This window comes from Strigops habroptila, chromosome 4 (assembly GCF_004027225.2).
Source record: "Strigops habroptila isolate Jane chromosome 4, bStrHab1.2.pri, whole genome shotgun sequence".
Taxonomy (NCBI): domain Eukaryota; kingdom Metazoa; phylum Chordata; class Aves; order Psittaciformes; family Psittacidae; genus Strigops; species Strigops habroptila.
In genome coordinates this window covers 34998348-35022955 of record NC_046358.1, presented here as the reverse complement: position 1 = coordinate 35022955, position 24608 = coordinate 34998348, and the positions used below count along the sequence as shown (strand labels likewise).

At 56.0% G+C, this 24608-nt stretch overlaps 2 protein-coding genes across 6 annotated transcripts in view; one reads left to right on the top strand and one right to left on the bottom strand.

Annotated features, from left to right (window-relative positions):
- TMEM63C (transmembrane protein 63C) overlaps positions 1-15323 on the top strand; it is a 31598-nt gene extending 16275 nt beyond the window's left edge. For 4 of the 5 annotated variants that reach the window (XM_030484543.1, XM_030484544.1, XM_030484542.1 and 1 more), the window contains exons 2-24: positions 2008-2121; positions 2394-2613; positions 2978-3057; positions 4163-4250; positions 6433-6470; positions 6875-7017; positions 7331-7382; positions 7832-7940; positions 8440-8513; positions 8618-8698; positions 8833-8953; positions 9043-9176; positions 9425-9547; positions 10042-10195; positions 10719-10825; positions 10925-11011; positions 11545-11610; positions 11714-11876; positions 12085-12190; positions 12399-12566; positions 12834-12949; positions 13119-13190; positions 13271-15323. In XM_030484543.1, the coding sequence (XP_030340403.1) occupies positions 2416-2613; positions 2978-3057; positions 4163-4250; positions 6433-6470; positions 6875-7017; positions 7331-7382; positions 7832-7940; positions 8440-8513; positions 8618-8698; positions 8833-8953; positions 9043-9176; positions 9425-9547; positions 10042-10195; positions 10719-10825; positions 10925-11011; positions 11545-11610; positions 11714-11876; positions 12085-12190; positions 12399-12566; positions 12834-12949; positions 13119-13190; positions 13271-13483 (2493 nt within the window). In that variant the 5' untranslated portion in view covers positions 2008-2121; positions 2394-2415 and the 3' untranslated portion in view covers positions 13484-15323. Of the gene's footprint in view, positions 1-2007; positions 2122-2299; positions 2614-2977; positions 3058-4162; positions 4251-6432; positions 6471-6874; positions 7018-7330; positions 7383-7831; positions 7941-8439; positions 8514-8617; positions 8699-8832; positions 8954-9042; positions 9177-9424; positions 9548-10041; positions 10196-10718; positions 10826-10924; positions 11012-11544; positions 11611-11713; positions 11877-12084; positions 12191-12398; positions 12567-12833; positions 12950-13118; positions 13191-13270 lie in introns of all 5 variants that reach the window. The other variant, XM_030484546.1, reaches the window with a different exon arrangement.
- Positions 15324-17222: 1899 nt separating this feature from the next.
- On the bottom strand, positions 17223-24569 carry NGB (neuroglobin). The gene is made up of 4 exons (XM_030484720.1): positions 23392-24569; positions 21905-22016; positions 20263-20382; positions 17223-19154 (listed from the first exon to the last, which is right to left on the bottom strand). Exons 1-4 carry the CDS (start codon positions 23496-23498, stop codon positions 19008-19010), a joined length of 486 nt encoding a protein of 161 aa, XP_030340580.1. The 5' UTR covers positions 23499-24569; the 3' UTR covers positions 17223-19007.
- Between the last annotated feature and the right edge of the window lie 39 nt (positions 24570-24608).

Here is a 24608-nt window from a genome sequence, read left to right as displayed (position 1 = left end):
AATCTCTGGTATCCCACTGATTGCATTTGTCAGGTTGTCAGAGCCTTTTTTTTATCTCTCTGTCAATTCTTGTGTTTGAAAACCTCCCTCTTCCTCAGTCTTTCCTTTTCCTGGATGAGGAGGTCAAAGAGAGTCGGACATGTAACCTGTGTCAGCTCCCGCCCCAGCACCCCTGTTATACCTGCTTTGCTCAGCTGTGCGGTGAGGGTGTCTGGGCTCCTCAAGAGCTTTAGGGCAGAACTAATCTCTTCAAGCAGGAAGCTGTATGGTCTAAGAGAGAGAGGCTGAGGCTACAACAGTACACATAAAACCACGTGCTACTGTAGTGTCCCATCTGTCACACTGACACAGCAGAAGTAAATGTTTCCCAACAAAAGAAAATCTGTGTAGAGCTCAGGAAGATCCCCTTTCTAAGCCAGGGCTTTTTGTGTGTGCTTTCTCTGTGCTCCCCGAGGACCTCTCAATCAGATTTCCTTTGGTGTTGAAGAAGAGTTTATCCTGTCTGGGAAAAAACACCATGAACACTTTGCATCTCCAGGTCCCTGGAGGTGCTGTCTGTCTTTGCATTCTCCATTGCTTAATCAGACCATGTCTTCCGCTCTTCTTCCGTCCTGTCCATGTGGGCAGTGAGCATCCTGCAGCAGGGATCTGCTGTCACTGGGTGACTGCAGGGTCTGCAGCACGGTCCCAGTTGTGGCTGACATATAGATAAAAAGGAGGAAGAGGAATTAATGCCCAATGGCTTGAATACAAAGCTCAGAGGAGTACATGTTAATAAGCATCCATGCTGAGGTTTCACGTGGCCTTTGCACTGACCACAATATACTGGTAACAATATACTGTGCTCAGCATGTCTGCAGGGCAAGGCACTCATGTAACTCCTTATAAACTTCAGGCTGGCCAGAAGATGTTCTTGTCAGGAGCACAAGTCCCCAAGAATAGGGATGTAGAATAGCTGCAGTTGGAAGCGCCCCCTCAGAGGTCATCTGATAAATGTCCTTGCTAAGGACCAGGCCAACTTCAAAGACAAACAATGCTTCTCAGGACAATGCTGCTTTGTCTATCTGTTCCCACCCCCCACCAGTAACCTCAGTCTTCCCCTAAGCAGGATTTTTAGCCCTCTAGGATTATCTGCTAGAAAGTACTAGACATCTTGACTCGTGGCCTTTTCGGAAGAGACTTTAGGAACCCAACCTAGTTGCCATTTTGAAAGCCCCCTAACAACATATTAATGGACCATCATGAGAGCACCATGAGGATGTCCCCGCTGTCCCAGGGTGTCTCTCACCCTAGCGATGTGGTTGGTCTCACCACAGTCATAGCTGTCCTCCTCTGAAGGCCACTCAGCTCTCCAGGCTGCAGGAGCAGCAGGTTAAGGGAGCTGGTGGGGGCTCCAAGTCATGGCAGGAAGGCACATGTGGAGAAGAGACTCTGACCCTGATGTCCCCACACTCTGTTTGTTAGTGTGTGATGTGCTGGTTTCCCTCTCCTGTCCTTCTGGTGAGTGCAGCGGCCGTTCAGCACCATCTTGGCACAGAGGTCTGTGGCATTCCCATGATTAATAGCCATGCTGGCTGCTGTATGGTGCTTCTTCCCAGGGGTCTCAAGCGCTGCAGGTTTGGAGAGGATCCTCTCCTACTGAAAGCATGGTGATAGGAAAGGTTTTGGAAACAAGACACAGCCTTGGCTGTTAGTAGTGTTTACTGCCAGTGAGGACTGTAGCCTGTGGTATCAACTCCTGGAAAAGATGGGCGAAGCCTGAAGTTTAGGGTTCTGAGAAACTGATTCTGCTGAAGACATCAAAATGTCTTGGAAGGAGCAATTCTGCTCTGCTGGAAAGATGGGAGGTCCCATCTGTGTGACCCCCAAGTCATACAGATTGTGATGCTGGAGGAGAAGGGAGGGCTTCGGAATGCTTTACACACAGTAGATATCTGGCAGTGGGGAGCAAAGCAAGTGCAGCTCCAGCAGCCCAGTTGTTAACATCATTATTGTTCTTGTTCTCAGAAACTCATGCAAATGCTTTGGCTCCTCATTCCTGCCTGCTGACCACACCAGGGTGGCCATGACTCAACCAGCTTCCAGGACCGAGGGGCAGAGGTGGTGAAAGACCTGTCTCAGGTATGATGGAGACAACCAAATAGCATGCGGTTTAATGGGGAGGGGAAAAGGAATGAGGTACTGTGATATTTCTCCAGCATCACCTACTGCACTGTGTCCCATAGCCCCTACCCAGGAGAAAGTGGGACCGGGGAAGCTCCAACGTCATCAGCCAGTCCTTTCCCCTCCTGTCCCTTAGTGAGCTCCTCAGACCTTGCTGGAGGACCTGGAAGAGCCACGGCCCCTTTTAAGACAAAAGCTTCTCCATCCACACCCATGCCCCTGTATTACAGGGTGAGGCCAACACCACCACCGATGGAGAGTGTGTACTCAGTGGAGCCAGCACCTGAGGGTGCCAGCCCCACCTCGCTGGATGTGCTCAGCTTCCTGGACACGCTGGTGAACAGCACAGAGGAGCAATGCTTCAGCGCCCGCTCCCGCAGCACCGTCCTGGAAGGGCTGCCGTTCGGTGGTGTGCCCACTGTGCTCGCCATCAACTTCATCCTCTGGCTGGTGAGTGGGCCAGGAGGGTGCCACATTATGGGCATCACAGTCCCTGTGGTGTCAGAGACTGGCTGTAAGCGTGGGGGTGTATGTGTTATGGGTGCACTGAAGCCACATCCAAGTGCAGCCTGTGCATCAGTGCACCAGACTGGCTGAGGGAACAGGGGTGAGTGCAGAGGACCAAGAGCTTTGCCCACATCGTTGTGAGCAGCAGTTGTGAGATCAGGGAGCAGGAGCAGTTTGGCTTGAGGCAGGAGTTTTGCATGAGCTTGGGCTCATGAGTGAGAAAACAGAAAGGAGGGATGTGAGGAGAACTTACAGGGCGAGACCTTGCAGCAAAACCTTTCACCTCTCCTCTTCCTTCTTTTTCCAGCTTCTGCTCCTGATCTTCTCCTGCCTTCGGAAAGCAGCTTGGGACTACGGGCGCCTGGCGCTGCTGATGGACAATGATAGGTGAGGAGGATGCAAGGCCACCACAGGTGATGGCTCCAGCCTCTCCAAGAGGGCTGGCACTGCAGGGTGACCCATGCAGAAGCTCCGCAGGTGTGCCTATCCCTCTTTCCCACTGGGAATTGCCTGGCTGCCGTTGTCCATGGAGGCACAGGCACTCTCTGCTGCTGGGAGAGGGAAAGCCTAGGCCAGTTTTGATTCCCTCTTGCAGGCATTGTCTGGTGGCTGTGCTCTTGGTGCCAGAGAGGGCTCTGTCCTGGGAAGGACAGAGGCCCAAGAGCCACTTTCAAGAGGGGTCTGAGCTGCTGCCTCTCCCGATGCTGCTCTCTCGGGATAAGCAGGGCTGGCCAGCCCAGGAGGCAGGCACACAGCAATAACACTGCTCCTCATGTCACAAGGCAGCTTGCTGGCCCAATCTTCATGCTACGTGCAGAATTTCACCAAAACCACGGATGACCTAGTACAAACAGAACCCAGACCAGATTTCCAGGCATGCTGTGCTGCCTGCAGCTGCCTGCCTTCCAGAACACTTTGCTTGCCACAGGCAGCAAAGCAGCTTTGTGCAGACGGGTGCACAAAGGAGGGGTCTCTGCAAGGATGGGTAGCCCACCAGAGCAAACTCTGTAAAAGGCCTTTCCTGCCTTATGCCCTCTCCAGCTCTTTTTGGCCTTGGGCTCTGGAGCTGGGTCTGGCAATAGACAGACATGTTTCCATCCACCAGGAAGGTGAAAGGGGCAATCAAGACTTAAAATGCAAGCTCAGATTACATTCCTTTTTACTGTAACACCGTTTGAGAGGGCTGAAACCAGTGGAATAGAAAAAAGTATGGTTCAGCAGTTCCTTGTCCTGGACCTAAGGCCAGTTCTCCACAAGCCACCCCATTGTGGGCCAGGGCCACAGAGGAGCTGCAGGGAATTGTCAGCACAGAGGGAGCAGGATGCAGCCCCTGCCCCAAGCCCAGTGCTAGTTGCTGGTCCAGCCCCAGTGCAGGATGTAGGGAGATAAACTTCTGGGCTGCTCCCTAGAAGAAGTTTATCCAAGAGTGCTCATCCTCTCCTGTCTGCTGCTTCTCTCCTGCCTCACCTCTCCGCCTTTCTCCTCACTGCAGTCTGACGTCACTTTTCTATGGAGAGCAGAGTGAGAAGGAGAAGTCCCCATCGGAGAGCAGCCCCCTGGACACTGACAACAAGGACATGGTAAGTGCTGGGGGCCGTGGCTGCGAGCCCAGGCTGGGCTCATCCTGGCCCAGCCCACCCTGCTCTCCACCAGAAACCCAGCTCAGAAGTTAAATGGGAGAAATTAAACACTCCAGCGCAGGGTTTCCTGCTTAACACCCGTTAGCAGCAGTTTTTTTGTCCTGGCTTGTTTTGAGGCATCTACCTGGAACTGCAGCCTGGAGGGGATGCTCCTTCCAGGGCAAGCATCTCCCAGCTGCATGGCCATCCCTGCTGGCTGCAGGGACCTAGTCAGATGCATGGCCACAGCCACTTCGTGCACCTGCAGGGACCTTTCTGATCCCTTTCTGGGACCCTTGGATCACACCTCCACCTCTGCCGGCATCATGCTTTTTTTCTCTCTACCACGTCAGGCACAGACCAGGTTTTGCTGGAAACAGGCACAGACAGATACATTTTGCTGTCTGTGTCTTTCTCTCTTTTGGCAGCAAAAGCTCAAAAATCAGTCACTACGTGTGACTATGAAAAAAATGACATGACTTACTAAAAAAAACTAGGCAGGAAAGGTAAAGAAGCAAAATCCTTGCAGGTGGCAGGAGGCCTGTTTAAGGGCTCGGTACCGGGTGCTCTGGGCAAATGAATATCGCTCATCAAAAAATAAGGGAGAAAGACCACAGGGAAAGCCAGAACAGCTAAAGAGCAGATTAAGGGAGACTATTAGAAGCAGGAAGACATCCTTTTAAAAGCCAAGCTGTTCCCAAATGAGGAAAACCTAAATTCTGCCAAGTCAGATTCGAAGTACACTAAGGGGGAGAGAAGAACGGTTTTGAGGAGAAATTTGTAGAGAGCATAAAAGCAAGTACTGGATTTTTTTTCACATGTGAAGAACAGGAAACCTGCCAGAGGGTTTGTAGGGCTGATAGATGTAGAAGATAGAAAACGCTTGCTGGAGAAGGTGAGAATGTGGCAGGAGAGCTTAATTTTTGGTCCCTGTACCCAGTGAGGAGGAGCTTGAACTAATTCCTGCCCGGGAGCCCTTCTCTGTGGGGAAGCACCAGAACATCCATCCAGCAGCAGAGTTGGAGGATGAGGTTGCAATAAAAGTAGCCTGGCAAATTCCCGCTACCATCACAAATTTCCAGTAGGAGACACAGGACTTCTCGCCCCCCCTGAGATGAATAGCCAAGCTATTGACTGCAGTGTGCATCCTCTCTCGTGCACATGGGGATCCTAGAGAATTTGAAACCAGCTGATAAATGCTGGTTTTCAGAAGGGTTTCTGGAAAATCCAAGAAATTACATTCCAGGGAGCGTGGGGTCTGCATGGACAGCCTCCTAGACATGGTTCTACAGAGCGGAGCACCAGAGTGAGGTGTAGGAGGGGAGTCAGCCCGGTTGGGGATGTTGGGGATGTTGGGCCCCTGCGGAGCTGTTGGCGCAGGGATGTCTGCACCTTGAAAGCCTCCTGCTGCAGTCGATCAGACTAAGCTGAGCTGTGGAGAAGGAGGGAAGGTCCTGGCATGAGTAAAGGCGGGGGATGGAGAGAAGGAAGAAGCTGCCAGCTCTCACAGGGCAGGGTAAGGGAATCCCGTAGCAGGCTGCTTGGGGTCCCTGCTGTCCAAGGCCAGCATAAACCCTCCAGAAAGGGGTGAAGAGGAGTGGCCAGATGGCCGAATGTTATTCTGTACAGCCGTGACTGGGAGGGCTGCAGAGGGACATTGAACTTCCATGAACTCCGGTGTCGGTAGAACATAAAATAACGCATAGGGGAGAAAATCCTAATACCACATATGCAGGGACAGGGAATGAGCTATTACACAAGATCTTAGTGCTGTACAGCAGTGCCGCCTCAGCGCTCAGTAGTGGTCAAAAAAGCGCATTGCACGTTAGGAGCTGCCAGGGAAAGGGCAGGGGAGGGTGTTGCTGGAAGCCTTGAGCCTGTGTTGCAGACATGCCCCCTGTTTCCCGTTCCTCCCAAGGCAGCTGCCTTTGCCACCGCTGCAGATGAGCAACTGGGCTGAGCATCCCTGGGGTCACTTGGGCGTTGCTTCCATTTGCACAGCCCTCCAACCCCAGAGCTGGGGGCTGAGTCCCAGCACCACACCGCCTCTGCATGTGTCCCCAGCATGTATCATGGCCTGGCTCCTCACTAGGGAGGTTTGGAGTGGTCATCCCCGGCTCATCCCGACTCTTTTTCCTTCCAGGGATTCTGCTCCTGGCTCATTTCTATCTACCAGATGAAGTAAGTAAGTGTGTCCTTCGCATCATAGCCGTGCCCCACCACTACCCGCCCATGGGGAGCTTGTGCCCAACAGGTGGTGGCCCATCACCTGGAGCTGCTGGGACCAGCAGCAGAGCAGAGCCCTCTTAAAACATCCTCTCCAGAGAGAGAGCAGAGGACTCACCTCTGTGTTTCCTCCTGGCCCCTGGATCCTGTCCCAAAGAAAAGGGCTTCAACCTCTTCTGGTAGGAGCTGGTTGTGTAATTAGGTGGCAGCTCAAGGGCTGCTTGTGTCCCTTATCCACTCTGTGCCCAAATCCCATGTGCAACAGGCAGGATGCGTGAGGCCGGAGCAGCCAGGGTCCCCAGAACGGCAGGTGGGGGGGAGGCACCACCAGTGCTCACCCCCACCTGCCTCTCCCCCAGGGACGAGGAGATTCAGAGCAAGTGTGGGATCGATGCCACCACCTACCTGTCCTTCCAGCGGCACCTCCTGGTCCTGCTGATGCTGGTCTGCGTGCTCTCCGTGGCTGTTATCCTGCCCGTCAACTTCTCAGGGGACCTCCTGGGTAGGTGTTTCCCCAGTTGTGGGGTGGCTCAGGACTGTGGTGCAAGCTCCCCAGCCTCAGGGTGAGCTCTGTGCCGCCGGGACGGAGGACAGAAGAACCCCTCCATCAGGAGTCCCCATGTGAGCAGGAACCCACCATCGGCTGTCGTACAGAGGAATGCAAGAGGCAGGGAGCTCCAGGGCAGCAGGGGCTTGGTGGGGACCTGGGAGATGGAAAAGGAGGGAGCAAAGACCACAGCCGCTAACTCTGCGAGCACAGACATGCACACTGCACTGGGTTCCCTTAACATCCTGCTTCTCCTCTTTCCCTGCAGGACACAATCCCACCCACTTTGGCCGGACAACCATCGCCAACATCCCGACACAGTACGTGGCTCCCATGTCCAGGGAGGGCTGTGGGTGCTGCCACTGTGGTGGGCATTGCTCAGAGCACCCAGGCACGGCGCTGGTCGCAGCCCAATGCCAGGGACAGGGACAGGTCCATGTTGATAGCAGAATGCTGCTTGCAGTAGCCCCCATGTCTTTCTGCATCATGTACGAACACAGTTGTGGTGGCCAGCATGCTGGCACTGCTTACTGCACCCCGCTGCCAGCAGAAGTGCTCTTAGGGGTGCAGGACAGCTTCAGCTCTATAGTGTCTCAGCCAACACCCTGGACATAGCCCCTCTTGTCCCCAGAGTGAGAGTCCAGCAGCCAGCTCAGGGAGGTCCCACTGGGTGGCTGGGGTGGTCACGGGTGAGACGCTGAGTGCCAGGCTGGTCTGAATGCCACATGCCTGTCACAGTGCTCACTGATCTCCTCTTCCCCTCCTCCAGGGACCGTCTCCTGTGGCTGCACAGCATTTTCGCCCTCATCTATTTCATCCTCACAATCCTTTGCATGGCTCACCACTCCGTCCATCTTGAATACAGAGAGAACGAGAAGGTGAGCAACCACCCCTCCTCCAGCCCTGCCTTGTTCAGTGCTAAGGGACAGCTTTATGCTTTGTGGAAAGGATGATCCCAGTAGGTGGGGAGAGCTTTAGAAACAGCCTGGGCCTGGGCAGGCGGGCAAAGAGATGGCTGGTTTTCTCCAGCTTCTGGAGAAAGCCTGGCCACCTGGTGGCAGATCTCTTTCTCTTGCTGCCTTATCTCTTGAGATTGAAGCTCTGCCGTGCCTGTCTGTCTGGGAGGTGGTGGTGTCCAGCTATGCCCCCAGGGTCTGGGATGAGCATAGAATCATAGAATCATGGAATGGTTAGGGTTGGAAAGCACCTTAAGATCATCTAGATTGAACCTCCTGAGCACTGAAGAGGTTGGTGCTGACCTCCAGTGTGGCAGTCAGTGCCTCAGCTCTCTTCTGCCTTCCCGGTGGCTGGGTGAGCAGGGCGGCAGCGAGACGCCCCATAGATCACCTGCCCCCTCTGCCCCTTCTCCTTCCCTAGGTCGCCCGGACTCTGATGGTTACCCACATCCCCAAGGAGATCACAGACCCTTCTCTAATCATCAAGCATTTCCAGTGAGTAGCAGTGCGCCACAGCCTCGCTGGGTGGCTGGCAGGCAGGTGGCAGAGGCTGTCCCCGTCCCCTGCTTCCATGTGCCATCGTGTCTCTGTACCCACAGTGAGGCTTATCCCAGCTGCACCGTCACCAACGTCCAGTTCTGCTTCGATGTGCGCAAGCTGATGAAGTTGGATGCAGAAAGGTGAGTGCTAACAGGTCCCCGTTGCCTCTGCGGGTGGGGGTACTGCTCCTGCCCACCATGTTGAGGGACACAGTCTGCCTCTGTCTGCCTGCCGCTTCCCAAATGGACTCTTTCCCCTACCGGCTTCCCGGCAGGCGCAAGGCAATGAAGGGGCGGCTTTACTTCACCACCAAGGCGCAGAAAGAGGGGAAGATCATGATCAAAACCCACCCCTGCGCCCGCATCTTCTGCTGCCGCTTCTGTGGCTTTGAGCAGGTAGGAGGGTGCGGGCAGGGCTGCCGGCAGCACATTCCCACCATGGGCAAGGCAGAGCAAGTGCAGCAGAGCCCCGGCTGCTCCCGCAGGTGGATGCTGAGCAGTACTATGGGGAGCTGGAGGAGAAGCTCACGGACGAGTTCAATGCTGAGCGCAACCGCATCACGCTCAAGCGGCTTGACATGGCCTTCGTCACCTTCCAGGACGAGCGGATGACAGCTGTGTGAGTACCCCTCGTGCAGTGGGTACAGGGATGTCCCCCAGCCTGGTGGCCACCGCTGCTGGGGAACTGGGTCATCTTGCCTGCTTCCCCAGCCAAAGCCGGGCAATGGGTCTGTCACCTGGGTGTTTCTGCCATCTACAGAGATGGCTGCTCTGTTGGGGCTGTGGGAAGAGTCTCACAGGAAGGTGGGGGAGACGAGGTTCGAAGCCCTTGATCTGGACCTGTCTCCTGGCTCCCTTCTGCTGCAGGATTTTGAAGGACTACAGCCACATTCGCTGCCGCAAGCACCCTCAGCAGTCCTCTGTCACCACCGTGGTCAAGTCACATCACTGGGGCATTCGCTATGCCCCTGCACCCAGCGATATCATCTGGTGAACCCCTGTGGTGGGAGGGAGGGAATGGGGAGAGCAGCCGGGGACAACTTGTGCCTGTACCTATAGGGAGCCCACATAGCTGTAGAGAACCTGTGCCCATATCTATAGAGCACTTCCCCCCTAGGGTGGCAGGGGCTGACAGTCCCTCCTGTGATCATAGCAGAAGTCAGCAGGGGTGGCTGGGGTGATCACCTAACGGTGCAGGGCTTGGCCAGGCAAAGTGTGGGGTGATTGCCAGGCTCTGGTTTCTCCAGCCTGACTCCAAAGCCTCCTGCTGGTACAGATTCCCCCTGTGGCCATTCACTGGTCCTGGGGGCTCTGCAGGTATCAGCACAGCAGTGCAGGAGAGGGAGATGGTGAGCTCAGAGCAATGGCTGTCGGGATGGTTGGTGCAGGTAGTGGGAGGCAGAGGTTCAGGGGGCTGGGCTGGGACGCCCAGGATGCATGGCTTTTTCTCCACACCATGTCCTAGTCGTGCTTTCCTCTCACAGGGAGAATTTATCAGTCCGTGGCACATCCTGGTGGGTGCGATTCATCCTCCTTAATATCTGCCTCTTCGTCCTTCTCTTCTTCCTCACCACACCAGCCATCATTGTCAACACTATGGACATGTTCAATGTCACACACCCTGTGGAGAGCCTCAAGGTAGTCCATGGGGTCCCATGCCAGCTTTCCCAAAGGGTCTCCCTTTCCAAGCTTGTCTGTGACAGGGGGACGGCATCTACACTGGCCTGAGAAAAAGAGCCATCACTGGGACGAGTGTTGATGAGAGGCAAGGGCTGGTCATGCCCCTGCTTGCCATCCATCCTCTTCTTGTGTTTCTAGTGGCAGAGCCCCAGGGCACCTGTGCAAATGTGAGCTTTGGTACTGGTGTAGATGGAGGAGGGCAGGGTTAGGGTTAGGAGCCACACAGCCAGCAGCACGTCTCCTTCCTGCTCATTGACCTGTGAGCTGTTGGACAGGCACTGGGGCTCAGAGCACAACCATGGTGCCTTTGACTGGCCTCAAACTCTTACCTCCTGAAACAAGTGTCCCTGATCGGGGAGGGGATGCCCCAGCCTGGCCCTTGCGCACACCATGCTGTGCCAGGAGGCCTGGACAGCTGTCACCAACACGGCTGAGCTCTGGCAGGCTCCTGAAGGGGTATCTGGCATCTCTCCTCCTGCAGAACCCCATCATCACCCAGTTCTTCCCCACGCTGCTGCTCTGGGCCTTCTCTGTCTTTCTGCCCTTCCTCGTCTACTACTCAGCGTTCTTCGAGTCACACTGGACAAGGTAACGGGGCTGGCTCCCCCAGGGCTGTGGTAGATGCTCCCCACCAGGTGCTCTGCTGCAGAGAAATGCAGTGTTTTTCTCTTGCCCCCCTTTCTGCAGGTCAAGTGAAAATCAGCTCACCATGCACAAGTGCTTCTTCTTCCTGGTGTTCATGGTCATCATCCTGCCCTCGCTGGGGCTGAGCAGGTACAGACCACCCTTCTGCACTGCTCTCCCTGCTCCCCAGCAGCCGGGATCGCACCCGAGCCCCTCGCCTCCCGCAAACCAGCCCTAAAGGGCTAAGGGCCCACCACTGCTGAAACACAGCTGTCCCTGGGGAGGAAAACACCTGCTCTTTAGCCATGCCGATCTGCTTCCCATGGTCATGGACAGAAAGCTTTCCTGCAGAAGAGGAGGGGGTGGAGCACCTTGCCAGGCTGCCATGGCTGATCCTCGGGTGCTGGCGGAGCCCTGCTTGGGGTCAGCCCTTCAGCAGACCCTGAAAGGACCAGGTCAGGTGTAGGCATAGCGGCAACTATGGCAATGCTGACCCCCCAGGGGGCGGAGGCGAGCACCCATGCTGTGGCCGTCCTGTGTGGCAGAAGGGGCTGTTGTGGCAGTGTAGAGTCCAAGAGGTCTCACCCACCCGGGGCAGGGCAAAGCACACGCCCGCTGGGTGCCTCCCACCTGGCTCTGTAGATCCCCCTCTCTCTGAGCTGCTCCTCTTCTCCCTGCTTCAGCCTGGACCTTTTTTTCCGCTGGCTCTTCGACACCCACTTTCTGGACCAGGCTGATGTCAAGTTCCAGTGAGTAGCTGGGAGCTCCTGAACCTCGGGGAGCACCCGACACCAGCCCAGCGCGGCTCTCCCAGCCGCCTGCCCGCCCTCACCCGCTGCCTCCCTGGGGCAGGTGCGTTTTCCTCCCGGACAACGGCGCTTTCTTCGTCAACTACGTGGTCACCTCCAGCCTGATCGGGACAGCCATGGAGCTGCTGCGCATCCCGGGCCTCCTTGTCTACACCGCCCGCCTCTGCTTCGCCAAGTCCGAGCCCGAGCGGCTCCACATCAAGCGGGTACATGGCTCTGGTCACCTCTGAGCCTACACAAGCTCCAGCACAGCAGGGATGTGCTGACTAGAAACTCAGGCTGTCCAGGTCCTATGGGGAGGCTTGTGGGGACTTCAGGCAAACAGGGGAAGGCAATCTTGTAGGCCAGGATGCAAAGGCAATGGCAGCCTTTGCAGCAGCAGAGGCAGTAATGACACTGTTGTTTGTGCCCCAGAGCCAAGCCTACCAGTTCCAGTTTGGACTGGAGTATGCCTGGACGTCCTGCATCTTCTCCGTTGTCATGACCTACAGCATTACCTGCCCCATCATTGTCCCCTTTGGTGAGTATGATCCCATGCCCATGGTCCTGCTGTCTCTGGCAGAGCAAAGAACAGCCTGTTCCAACCACCAGCAGTGGTGTGGGAGCACAAGCTTCCTGCATGGTACAGAAGGGCACCCTTGGGCATCGTCCCCTGGATCTGCTCTGCTGTCCCTGCGACCTGGCTGTCCCCATTGTCCTCCCCTCAAAGGCCCCTCTCCTCCTGCCAGGGTTGCTCTACATGCTGCTCAAGCACATGGTTGACCGGTACAACATTTACTATGTGTACATCCCCACCAAACTGAACCAGCGCCTCCATGTCGCCGCCATCAGCCAGGTTGTGGTGGCTCCCATCCTCTGCATGTTCTGGCTGCTCTTCTTCTCCGTCCTGCGCCTTGGTAGGGAAAGATTGGGACTGCCTCTGCCACTGTTGAGGGTCACATCTGATGCTTGGGCGAATGAGCCACTGGTGTCACCCCTGAGTTAGGCATGGCATGGAGGGTGGGAAGGGGGAAGATGTGATGGAGACCTGGCAGATGGGGGAGTGTTTTGGGGAGAGGGTTGAGAGCTTGTAACACCCGAAGCAGGTGCCAGCCTGGGGCTCAGCTGGATGTGCAGCAGGTCCTTGGAGGCTCATGTGCTGCCCCAGTGTCTCTGTGCTCTAGGTCCCACCCGCCCTGTCACCCTCTTCACCTTTGTGGTCCTCCTCTCCTGCATTGTCTTCTCCTTCTTTGGCCTCTGCCTGAAGAAGCTGCAGCCACGGAAACCCTCCAGCTACCAGGTGAGCACGGGCAGCCACTCATCCTGTTCCCTCGCCCCACTGCATCCCCTCCCTGCCTCTCTGGGGTGCGTGTGCCTTGGGGAGTCTGAGACGGTGGCTAGTTGCCCCATGACTTTATCTGGGGACTCCCAAACCATCACTTATTTCCTCCCGACCTCCCTCTCCCCAGATGTCTGACCAGTCTGAGGGCGCCTTCAATGACGTGGAGCGGAGCAGCGTTTCCTCCACCCCCAACTCCAATGTAAGTATCCCTCCCCAGCCCCACCACAGTAACCCCCCTTTGCTCCTTGGGCCCTGACCCCCTGCTGCCCCCTGGGGCAGCTCTTTGTGGCCACAGTCCTGCAGGAGCCTGAGCTGAGCCTGACGCCGGCGGCCTCCCCGGCGCACCAGTCTTATGGCACCATGGGCAACCACCTGGAGCCGGCAGAGGACGGGGAGGACGGGGCACTGCAGAGCTTCGAAACAGAGCTGGAGACAGTGGAGGGCGAGTACAGGAGCGGCCCCGTGATGGAGAGCCAGGCCCGCTACCAGTGAGCATCCCCACTGCCAGGGCGAGGACCAGCCGTACCGAGAGTGAAGGACAAGAGTGGAAGATGTGCCAGGGGGCAGGAAGGCAGGGGCCTTCCCGGCACTGGTGTGGGCCACCTCACTGACGGGGTGGGGTGACGACAGGGCTGATGTGAGGGGGAGACCCCGTTGCAGGGGAGGTGGCAGGAGGCTCTGCTGGTCCCTCCCACTGCCTGGACCCGCTTAGCCCCTGCCCTGTGTTCCGCTGTCCCCACCTGCCTCTTCCAGCCCATTGTGGGGAAGATGGGGTGCGGTGGTGCGGGGAGAGGTTGTTTCTGAGAGGCCATGCTTTTGGGAGTAGGAGAGGGACGACCCACACTGTCCTGCGGGTCCCCACTGGCAGGGGACGGCCACCCCTAACCCTTGTTTCCCACCCTGACTACCCATTGCTCATGGTGGCCATCCAGCTGCCATGCGGGCTCCTGGCCATTCCTGCTGCTGCCTCTGTGGCTTTGTCCATTAAAGCAGGGACTGCTGAGACCTGTGTGCTTTCATGTAGGAGGTGAGTGCCCCGGGCTGCTCCTGCATTGGCCCTGCCCCGAGGCAGGCATCAAAACGCAAGTCGAGCTCTCCCCTGGGCCTCCCACCCCATTCCTTCAGCCCCACAGTGCCATGCCTGTGCTCTTGGGTCTTTGGGAAGGAATGGGAGGTCAAGGGACAAGCGTGTTTAATGGCTGTGAGGGCAGCTCCTCATCATCCCACTCACCCCAGCAGCATCCCTCTCATGCTCTCTTTGGGGTGGGCCATGGGACCCTGTCTAGCTCTGTCCTGTTGCAACAGAAATGGGGGGGAAGGAAGGGGGCTGGAAGGACCCAAGCCTCAGAGTTTCTGGTCCACTGCATCCTGCCCTTGCCCGCAAGCCACAGCCATGGGATCTCCCCCAGCAGCCACACTGCCTCTTGAGGGTCAGTCCTGCTGTGATCATTGTAAATGTGCTGACTTCTGCCCAGGCAGCATCCTGGAGGGTTTCCAGCTCATCTACAGCAGCTGGGGCGGCCCCTGGGGACAAGGGCAGATCCTCACCCGGCTTGGCCCCTCTCCCACCAGGCTAGCCCACCAGGGTATGCTGTCTCCTCGCTTGGCCCTGCTTTGGCCTTGGGGCTGATTTTCCTGCTCCCAATTTCCCTGCTGGCTTCAGAACAATTCTAGCCACTATCCCAGGACCTGCAGGGAGGGAGGGATGATAACGTGGGTCTGCCAGCACCAGGACTGCTGGCATGGGGAGTGCTGCTGCGCGAAGGCAGAGGCTCAGCTATGGCACTGCTTAGCATTACTGGTGCTGCTGAGGGGGCACAATGTGTCAGTCTGGGGGGGTTAAAGGCAGGCCAGCAGGAAGCTGTGGGTCTCCATTGTACTCAACAGGGCCCGGTGGCATCCCCGTGGGGCTGGTGGGTCTCACCTTGGCCAACTGGCAGTCCCGTGCCCCATCCCACGCTCCTGCATGCCAGCACAGTGGCTGTGGCACAGTAGCCACCCAGGGGTTGCCTCAGAGGAGCCTTGATCTCAGCCCCTCCCTCCCAACCCCAAAGAGCACCCTGGGGTCTCATGGCTCCCTGCCTAGGTGCCCCTGGAGGGGGCTGCCTGCAACTGAGGCGCTGCCCTCACTGCCGGCTCTGGGAGATGCGGGGTGCTGGTGGCTTCTCTCGGGGTGGGAGCAAGTGCCTGTGAGTGGCACTGCACCATCGGGAGCTCGGGCTGCTGGTCTGACTGCCCTTGGCTGCCCCGCTGTAGGAATGTGCCAGAGGTCTGTACCTTCTTGTGATTTATTGCTATGACCGTGCCTTGAATAAAATGACTTCACCCAGTGGCTTGCCTGGAGTTGTCACCCCCTGTTTATCCTGCCCAATGCCAGGAGATGGGGAACCATCACCACTGCAGGCTGCAAAAGTACCCTGGACCCTTTCCATGCCTGTGGGCTGCTTTTGAGCCTTCCTGGGGATGTCCTGCAGATGCTTCAGTGGCAAGGACAACTCATGCCACCGCCAGGCACCTTCCTGCTCACCATCATCTCCACAGATGCAAACCCTAGTGAGCAGGAAGAAGCAGCAAGACAACAGCATGGAGTGGGGGGACCCATCCCATCTAGGGATGGAGCAGATGTTCCCAAAGCTGAACTGCCCACCAGCACATCCTGGGAAAAGGGGTGAACACCATTTTGGGAACCTTCTCTAAGTTTTGAGCAGACAGCACTCTTTTCCTCCTCTCCTCTCTCCCAAAACACACTCTTTATACCCAGAGTCCTACCTGAATGATTTGCCTCTGGTTTCAGCAGGTCCCTCCAGCCGGCTCCTCACAGCTCCTCTGTAGTGAGCCCTGCCTGACCAGCCTGCCTTATGGCACAGGGCAGGGGGCACAGGGAGGGCTTCATTTTGGGTGAAAAACTGGAAAATTTAAAACCCCACTCCCGTATTCACACACCCCCAAAGAAACCCCCCAGTTCATAATTAGTGGTAACAGGGCAACATGCAGGGCCTTGCTGGTGCCTGGGAGCTGAGGCAGGAGCCCTGCCTGTGAGCAAGAGCTGTAATTGCCCCCCTGGCTCACAGCTTTCCCAGCCCTCACACCAGGGAAGCTGCTCACAGCCTAGCAAGGTTGTGGAAGCCCCATCATCCCCCAGCTCTTAGAAACCCACTCACCTGAGTACAGCCTGTGCATGCAGAAGTCCCTCCCGGCCAGGGCAGGCAATTGTATGGCATCTCCCACTGCACTGCCAGCAGCAGGCAGTGCCAGGGGCATTCCCACCGTGCAGAGCCATGGCAAACCTCACTGTTGGCACACAGGGTTGGAGCCGGGCTTGCTGTGCTGCCTGCCCCTGCAGCACTAGGGTTGGGCTCCCACCACCCACCTTGAAGCTGGCAGCTGTGCTCTGGGCCAGTAAGAGCTGGGACATTGATTTTAGCAATGAAACACAGGGAGGATTTCTTTGTGTTCAGACTGCTGCTGCTTTCCTTGCCCTTTCCAGCCAGTTGCACATTTCCCTGAATAAAGCCCATCCTAAAAATTGCCCAAGGCAGAGCTGCACAGTTTTCCCAGGATGCTCACTGTGCTCTCCTGTGGCAGGGCTGGAGCTTCCAGCCTTCGGGAGATGCTATCACAGTTCTGAGATGGCTTCTCTGCTCTAGGGACCATCCTTCTTCAGTACCAAGTCCCCGACCCTCCCAGGGCTGGAAACCCACTGCGTCAAAGCTAGAACATGCCCTGGGAAGGGGGAGACAGGATGTCCCTCGTACAGTCCATCTGGCAGGGTGGGTGCTGCATGGAGCTGGGCAGGGCTTCCCTGTGAGGCCATGCCCTGTTGCTGTGGTCACCTGCAGCAGCGGGTGACCAGCAGCAGCAGACGAGCCCATGCTGTCTCAAAGAACAACCAGCAGCTGAACAGCAGAAAAAGGATTTTTAGGCTGGTTGCTTAAAACTATAATTCCATTAGAATTCGTTAAATTTGAAGGGTAATGAGCCATCAGCAGCAGGACGCTTTTGCTAGCCCCTTCACTGCTCACCCATTCAATTATAGTGCACAAAAGCTCCCAACAGACATTTGGTGCCGGGCACCTTCTCATGTCAGTCGAGCTGGGCTACACAAGCACTCCCAATGACAAATATCTCCAAAGCTAGAGTCAAGAAACCAGTAACCCCCCTCTGCCATCCTTGGTTTTTTTGCTTGCTTGCACCTTTTATGTTAATTTAAACATAAGGCAGCAAAAAGTGCTGAGATTCACTGTTCTTCTTTATTAAACAGTACAGCTGGGTATCAGAGGCACACAGACTAGTTCAGTTCTCTTGGGAGTTACACGAGATGTGGTACAGAAGAGGAGAAGTTGAGGAGCTGGGAAAACTAGAGGGAGAGGGATAGTTTGCGGCAGTAACACCACACCCCACCCATCACACATTCTACTTCCTACTTGTCACATAAAGCCAGAAGGTTCTCCCCCATGATGCTGAAAGCTGTTGCCCCAGAACAGGGTAACACAGAGGATGTCCCTATTCCCATGCCCTCCTGCCCTATACCATTCTGTCACAGCTAGTGCCTCCCCTCAGCCCCTGTTCTTCTGGAGGATGTCGAGCATAGCAGGAACTTGTCTCTAGAACAGGACCACCTTAGCCCTCAATGCCATGCTCCTCCTGCTCTGAAGTAGCAGCAAAAAAGGGCACTGCCTATAACTGAACACTTGCTCCATGCCCTTGCCCTGGGGCAAGTAATGGCTGTTTAATGGTTCCGCCTGTCCCACAGCTACTTCCCCATAAAGACAAACTCTTCTTCAAAGTGCTCAAGTTCAGCTCCCCCAGAGCCCTCAGGTGCTGCCTCTCAGCTATTTCCTGTGATTTCTTCCCACAGATGCTGTCTTTTCGCTCCCATCCTGCTGCACACACCTAACTGGGTGCCTCGCTTTGCTCTGAATCGTCTGTGTCTGAAGTATGGCTGGTAGGCTTTACTAAAGGGCGAGGAGCTCTGCAGATGGGCATTGTGTGCAGCTGGGAAGTGCTCCAGGTCCTGAGAGCATCAGCAGAGAAATTCCAGCTAAGCTTCCTCTGGCTAAGAGCCAGGAATGATTTCTGGAAGCTGTTGCCATGACATGGTTGCAACCTTCATTTTTATTTTAAGACATCTTTTCCTTGTATTTACTTTACTCTCCTTAACACAAAGCAGCAAAGAGCCACTGCTGCTGCTCAATTTCAGCTGGCTCTGAGGTTAAACCAACCAGCCAAACCAACACAAAGCCTTTCAGCTGGCAGCCCAGACCTGCTAAAAGCAGCCTCACCTTGGGATTAACATGACTCCGCTGCCCGAAGCATCCCTAGGAAATACACTGAGTCGTGGCCAACCTGACGCAAGGAAAAGCCATGGATCCCATCCAGGGGAGAGGTGAGGCGAGGCAAGGCAAGAGAGATTAACCATCCAGTAGTGATGTGTTGCTGAAGGGAGAGGGGGAAAACGTCCCCAGATGGTTTGGAGAGGACAGCCGTATGGCACGGCCAGCTCCCACCTCTGCTGCCCGTGCCCCTGGAGGGAGCCAAAGTCACCATTGCCACAGCTGAACTGGGCACAGCAGCGCAGGAGGAGTAAACAGTCTTGAGCACGGCAAATAGGATCTTGGGCAAATAAGCCCGAGAGGCCTATGCTAGCTGTCATCTAACTAGGGTGGGTAGCAAGTGGAGAGAAGATGAGCCAGCTAAAAAACAGGGTAGATACATGGGTACTCCAGCTAGCCTGAAGGAACTTGGGGCAGGGCAGCATACCTGTACTGTGGCGCTCCGAGGCTTCGCTGCAGAGGCATACCCTGCCAGCCCTTAGCAAAGGCAGAGATGTGATTGTGTCAAAGCAAGGTGGAACCACTGGGAGAGCCCCGAACCCCGAACCATGCGTGACTGGAGAAGATGGCAATGGGCTGGTGCACAGAGAAAGACAGAGGTGGAGAAAGGCAGAGAGCATGGTGTGAGTGCTCCCCCTGCCCAGGACCACTGCGTGGTCAGGGATGGGGGTGCCTGGCAGGATCTAGTCCCCTTCTGGGAGGGTGTCCCAGCCCTGTCGCATGGCTTTCACCACGGCACCATAGAATTTGCTCCAGGCCTCCTGCACATCTGAGCTGAAGGCAGTGCCAAGGCATTTCTCCAGCATGTACAGCAAGGACTCGCCAACAGTCTGCAAAACAAACAGGAAAGAGTCAAGCTCAGCACCAGAGGACAGCGTGCAGCCCCTTCTCTCACTTCATCACCTTCTTGGACTTCTCCCATTGCATGGAAGAGCCAGGCCACTGGTGGAGAAGAAGCAGCTGCCCCATCCTGCTTAGAGGGGGCCCAGGGCCAGGCCACACCATGCCCCTTCCCCTAACCTGTGCTGGCCCCCACCCCACATCCTTGGGTGAGCAGAGGGTGCAGGCAGGGAGCAAGGGCTGACCACGCATGTAACACCAGGGGAGAAGTACATGTCCATTGTCCCCAGATGCAGGTAGCTAGCCCTATGCCCTGGCATAGGAACGGATCAGCAGAGCTGAGCAATGCCCTGGTGCCAGAGGAGTGGATCAGATCCCAGGCTGGATGCTCAGGGCCTGCCCCACCACCTCTTAGGCTGCTCCACAGAGAGCTGCGAGCAACCCCATCCAGGAGCACCCACACACTGAATGCAGAGCTGATGGGGATCACCACCTCAAGCAAAGGGGACCCTGCTCCCCCTGAAGAGGGCCAAAGCTAGCCCTTTCGACCTGCCCTTCCCCACTGGGTTATCCAGCATTTCTGTCCATGCTTGATGGCAGGAGAGGAGTAAGCAAGGGTGTAACACGGAGGATGATCTTGTCTTACTGCCATGGAGGAAACAGCAGCTGAGGTGCAGGAACCCCAACCCAGCACAGACACAGAGAGAGGTGATGCTCCTTTTCCCAGGTGCAGTGAGGTTTGACTAGAGCATTTGATGTAGAGATCCAGGACCCAGGGCAAAGGCTGACCCTGCAGCCCTGTATCTCAGGAGAGCATCAAAGCATGATCCTCTTCAAACAGGGTAAATGCCTTGCTCCTCCCTGTCCTTTATCCCTGGCCTGACTGGGGAGGGCAGAAAACGAACATAGCTCAAAGGTTTCCCTGATTGAGCCAACATCACTTCGCCGGTATCAGCAGCTCAGGGACTGCCCTGAGCCACCAACTTTCGCACCAACCAGCTGAATACATGAGATGGGTGCAGAGGGATGGGGATAGCCAAGGGCTGCAGGCAGGGCTGCACAAACACAGCCACAGCGGGACAAGAGAGGATGCCTCACCGAGAAAGACTCGACCTTCACACCGACTGCCTGGTGCTTCTTGCCGAGGTTGCAGAGATATTCTTCCAGGCAGGACAAGTTCTCCAGGTGGCTCACAGCAGCATCGATCACCAGCATCACCTCCAGGAGCACAGAGGCAAAACATCAACAGCGTTAAGACATTAACAGCAAGTCTCTGCTGCCCTCCCAGAGGAACAAAAGTCTGACCCCTCTACTTCACCCTTCTCAGCCTGACCATCTCCCAGACCAGCAGATGCCCTCTGAGCTTTCCTTTGCTCTACTGCAATCCACGAGTCACATCGGTGAGATGTGCTGGCAGCAGCACACACCACATCCTTCCGTGGGACACTGCCAGAGATGTCATAGCTCTGCTGTCCTCCCTGTCCCAGAGGGGGTAAACAGCCCTACAGCAGAGCGGTTACGGGCTAAGATCTAATGCAGATGCAGTCATTACAGCTCTTAGGACCTCAGGACAGCTGCAGGGGAGCCCTGGAAGTTGCCAGGACTAGAATTTCCGACTAGATGTTGCCAAGATGGTGCAATTGTGAATAAGGCAACTCCAATTCTAAGATCCGCCAAGGTATTTTGAGGAGATGGGGTGGATAGTACAGCCAAAAGACCTGATCTGGTAAAGCATGTATCACAGTCATTTCCCAGAAGCATGAAGAGTCAAATGGAAATAGGAAAGAGAAGAGTTAATGAGGGATGAAGGGAACAGACACACTGAATTAGAAGAAGAGATTAAAGCCAGAGCATGGTTGGCTTTGCAAAGCCAAGAGGTGATAGAATTGTGCTCTATAATTCGAACAGGGAAATTATCTCCAACGAGAGCAAAGAGATATTTCAGCTCAAAAAAATAATACCATAAGTAAAAATGGACTTAACTTTGCCAGTATACAGAGACTGGAAAATAACAAAAAGCTTGCAGCTATCAGAGGTGCGCAGTCGTAAAACAGCCTCTTATGAGGAACAGACAGACAAGTGAGGCACCAAACTGGTTTAAAGGTGGAGCTTTAAAGACAGTTTACAAAGGCTTCTGCAAGCCAAGGCTATGGCTGCTCTTCAGGGCTCAGCAGAGGGTCTCTGCTGCACTGGGTGTAATTCTGCCCATGCATGAGCTCCTCCATATGCCATCAGCATTGCTCCTCTCCCAGGGGCTATCCAAGAGATGCTGCGGGCCTTCTGGCTCTGCAGCCACACCGACAGCCTCTCCACAGCAGTGGGTCCACGGGAGCTGGGCCCACTGACCAGCTCCGTGCCACCTCCTGCTCAGCATGTGGCCAAGCAGAGGGCTTCAGTCCTAGTCTGGACAGAAGTGAACTCAATGGGGCACTTCCGTGGTAGAACAAGGGGGCTTCCAACTTTCACAAGAGGCAATCCACTCTCAGATGAGGTCATGGAAATCAGCATGGTGCTTCTTACTCACCACAACCCACATCCTCATCCTGTCTCCACCATTGTAGGGCACTTTGTCCTGGAAACCATACCTTCTGCTAGCATGAGTAAGCCCATGCAGTTACCATCTCAGGAGGAGACTTTCCATACATTCCCCAGTCAGACACACCACAGTCCCAAGCCATTGCCTAAGGGCTTCCTCCTCCAAGGAGGCTGCACTTCAGCCATGCCACAACCCCTCTCTCACCTTCCTGACGTGATCCAGGAACTCGGGGGCAGAGAGGCACTCCTGAGGGCTGGAAAACTGCTTGCAATTGTACTGGAAAAGGGGTAACAGGTCAGGGTCCAAGTCAAACAACCTGCAACAGCAAGAGAGAAACCCCCACTGCCTCACTTCTTCAGCTTTAGTTAGAGTCATGCTCACACCAGGAACAACTCCACCAGCAGCACACCCTCAGCCCCCCTCTGCCTCCCTTCCCACCTACTGGTCACTCCCCACCTGAAAAGGACACAGAAGTTCTGAAGTCTTAGTTTGGAGCGATCCAGGTTACTTCTAGCAATAAAGTTTCTATTTCCCTAGCCCACTCATCCCAGTTCTCAAATACGTGTTTATGGCACTTGAGGAACAGTCCCAGCTCGCTGGAGCTCCTCCCAGCCTGGCCCTTCCCCCCAGAGTCTTGTTTGTTGTCTCAACAATTCCCATCCCTACTTCATGACCCCCTTGAGCCCCGAAGATGCCAAAACTAGGAAGACCCGCAAGCTCCATCAACCAGCTTTCCTACTTGAGCAAGGGGGTGCATGTACAACCTCAGCTAACACCCCACTCTCCCACACTATCACCAGCTCCCAATTTTTCCCCCTCATCTTCCCTGCTCGTGTATGCCAGGCAGATACGGGTCTAGGAGCAGCCACCCAAGCAGATCTAACAGGCTGATGCTGTCCATGGAGGCCAAAGGGAATTCAGGCAAGACAGTCTCTCTTCTCCCCATCCTGCACGTTAAACTACTGCACCCCACTCCCCTCACTGAAACTCTCAAGCAGTACTGTTGCTGCTTGCAGCCCCGCTCTGTCAGGTTTGGCTCCTGCCTGCTACCTCCTGCTCCAGAGGCTGGTCATCAGCTCTCTAATTGCCCTTTTTAAATGACTTTTCATAGATTTTTCCTTTTCATCTTCCCATAATCTAGACACTAATCTGCTTAGGGGAGGCAAGGAGTTGGGTTTCAGCCATTCCCGGGCTCACCATTTCCTCTGCCCTGAGACTGACTCCCTCCCAGCGGGCAGGCCAGTGCCCGGGGCCCCCCGGGGCAGTGGGGGGGTCCCTTCCACGCGCTCCCCGGGGCTGGGCGCACACGCAGCTCTGCAGACAGCAGAAGTGACAACGGTGACAAGGCGGGCGGCCAGTGGACAGAAACGCGCAAAACCTGTCCCCTGCCCCTGGCCCTCCATCTCCCCGGGACAAAGTTCTCTCCGCGGAGGGTGGGAACAGGACGGCCTCCCCCCGCCGCTGCCCCACAGCAGCCGCGGCGTCGCGGTGAGGGGCTTCGTCCCTGCGCTGCTCCCCACGGACCGCCAGCCCCAGGGAAGGGGAGCGGGCGGGTAAGGCAGCCCGGCAGCCATCGCCGAGAAACGTTCCTCTCCAAGAAGCGGAGCCCGTCCATCCCCCTTACCCCCGGGTGGGTCGGGGGGGCGGCCGGTGCCGGGGTGCCGGTGGCCGCATCCCCTCCCCGCGCTCACCTGGTGAAGAGGACGAGGCCGTGCTGCTCTGGGCTGCCGCTCACCCGCTGCCAGCTCTCCCGGATCAGCGCTCGCTGCCTGCCAGACAGCGGCATCCCGCTCTCCATGGCAGGGGCGGGGGGACCTGCCCCTCTCTGCCCGAGGCGAGGCGCTGGCACCGGCAGCCGCCCGCCCCTCGCAGCCCCGGCCGGGCCCCGCCGCGCTCACTTGGGGGTCCCGCATCCGCGCTCCGCCCGCCGCCCCTGCCCTGCCCTGCCCTGCCCTGCCGCGGGCGGGCTGCCGGCACCGCAGCTACCCTGTGCCCATCTCCTCCACCCGCGGCTTCCCGACCGCCTCACCGGCAAGGAAGAGCTCACTTTACATTTCCCACTCAGGAGAAGGAAAGAAAGGGAAGGAAGGGAAGGAAAAGGAAAATTACAATCCCCAACCCGCCCCGGGCTCGCAGCTGAGGAGAAGAAAGTTCAGCTCATTCGTGATTGACGTTTTCCCATCAGCCTGATTTTACGCGAGGAGCAGCACGGCAGCGCAGTGCTAGCGAGGAGACCACGGAGATCCGGCTGCTTTCGCTCGCGGTTCAGAACAGCTCCCTCCAAGTGTAACTTTGTGGTGGAGGTCGTCAGTGATGCTCCAGCACTACAGCAACCTCTTGGTCTTGGCCACTTCCACCTCAGGATGCCCCACAGCCACCTGCTATCTCCATAGGCAGATGCAGTCTAGACACTACATGACTAGATACATGTTTAATTTAAGGCAAATTAAGCCAGCTGAACCAAGCAAAGATGTTAGCAACAGATCAAAAGACATGTCAAACATGTTCAGGACACCCAGCTTCTCTCTATTGTTCAGACAAAGGGAAACATTGCTTTTAGTTGGGCCCTGGGATTTGGGCAGCATAGAGGAAACAAAGCGAGAAGGGGCAAGTGAGGTCTTAAGCAGCACAACAGAAGCCAGGAAAGCCAGAGCAGCCATGCACATTGAGGGTTCCAGAAGGATGTGAGCACCACAAAAGCACATATATTACTGAAACATTCACAGGCTGCTCTGAAGTAACAATTGCACTGATCTTGTTACAAGTTCTGCTTCTATAAATCAGACTTCTTTCTTGTAATCAGGAGAAGACAGCAGTCTCTGGCCCAACCCAGGAGCACATTGGCTCAGCGTAGGCAGAATGGAGGCTCTTCTCCTTGGAGTACTGAAACTAGTCTCTGAGAGGAGGC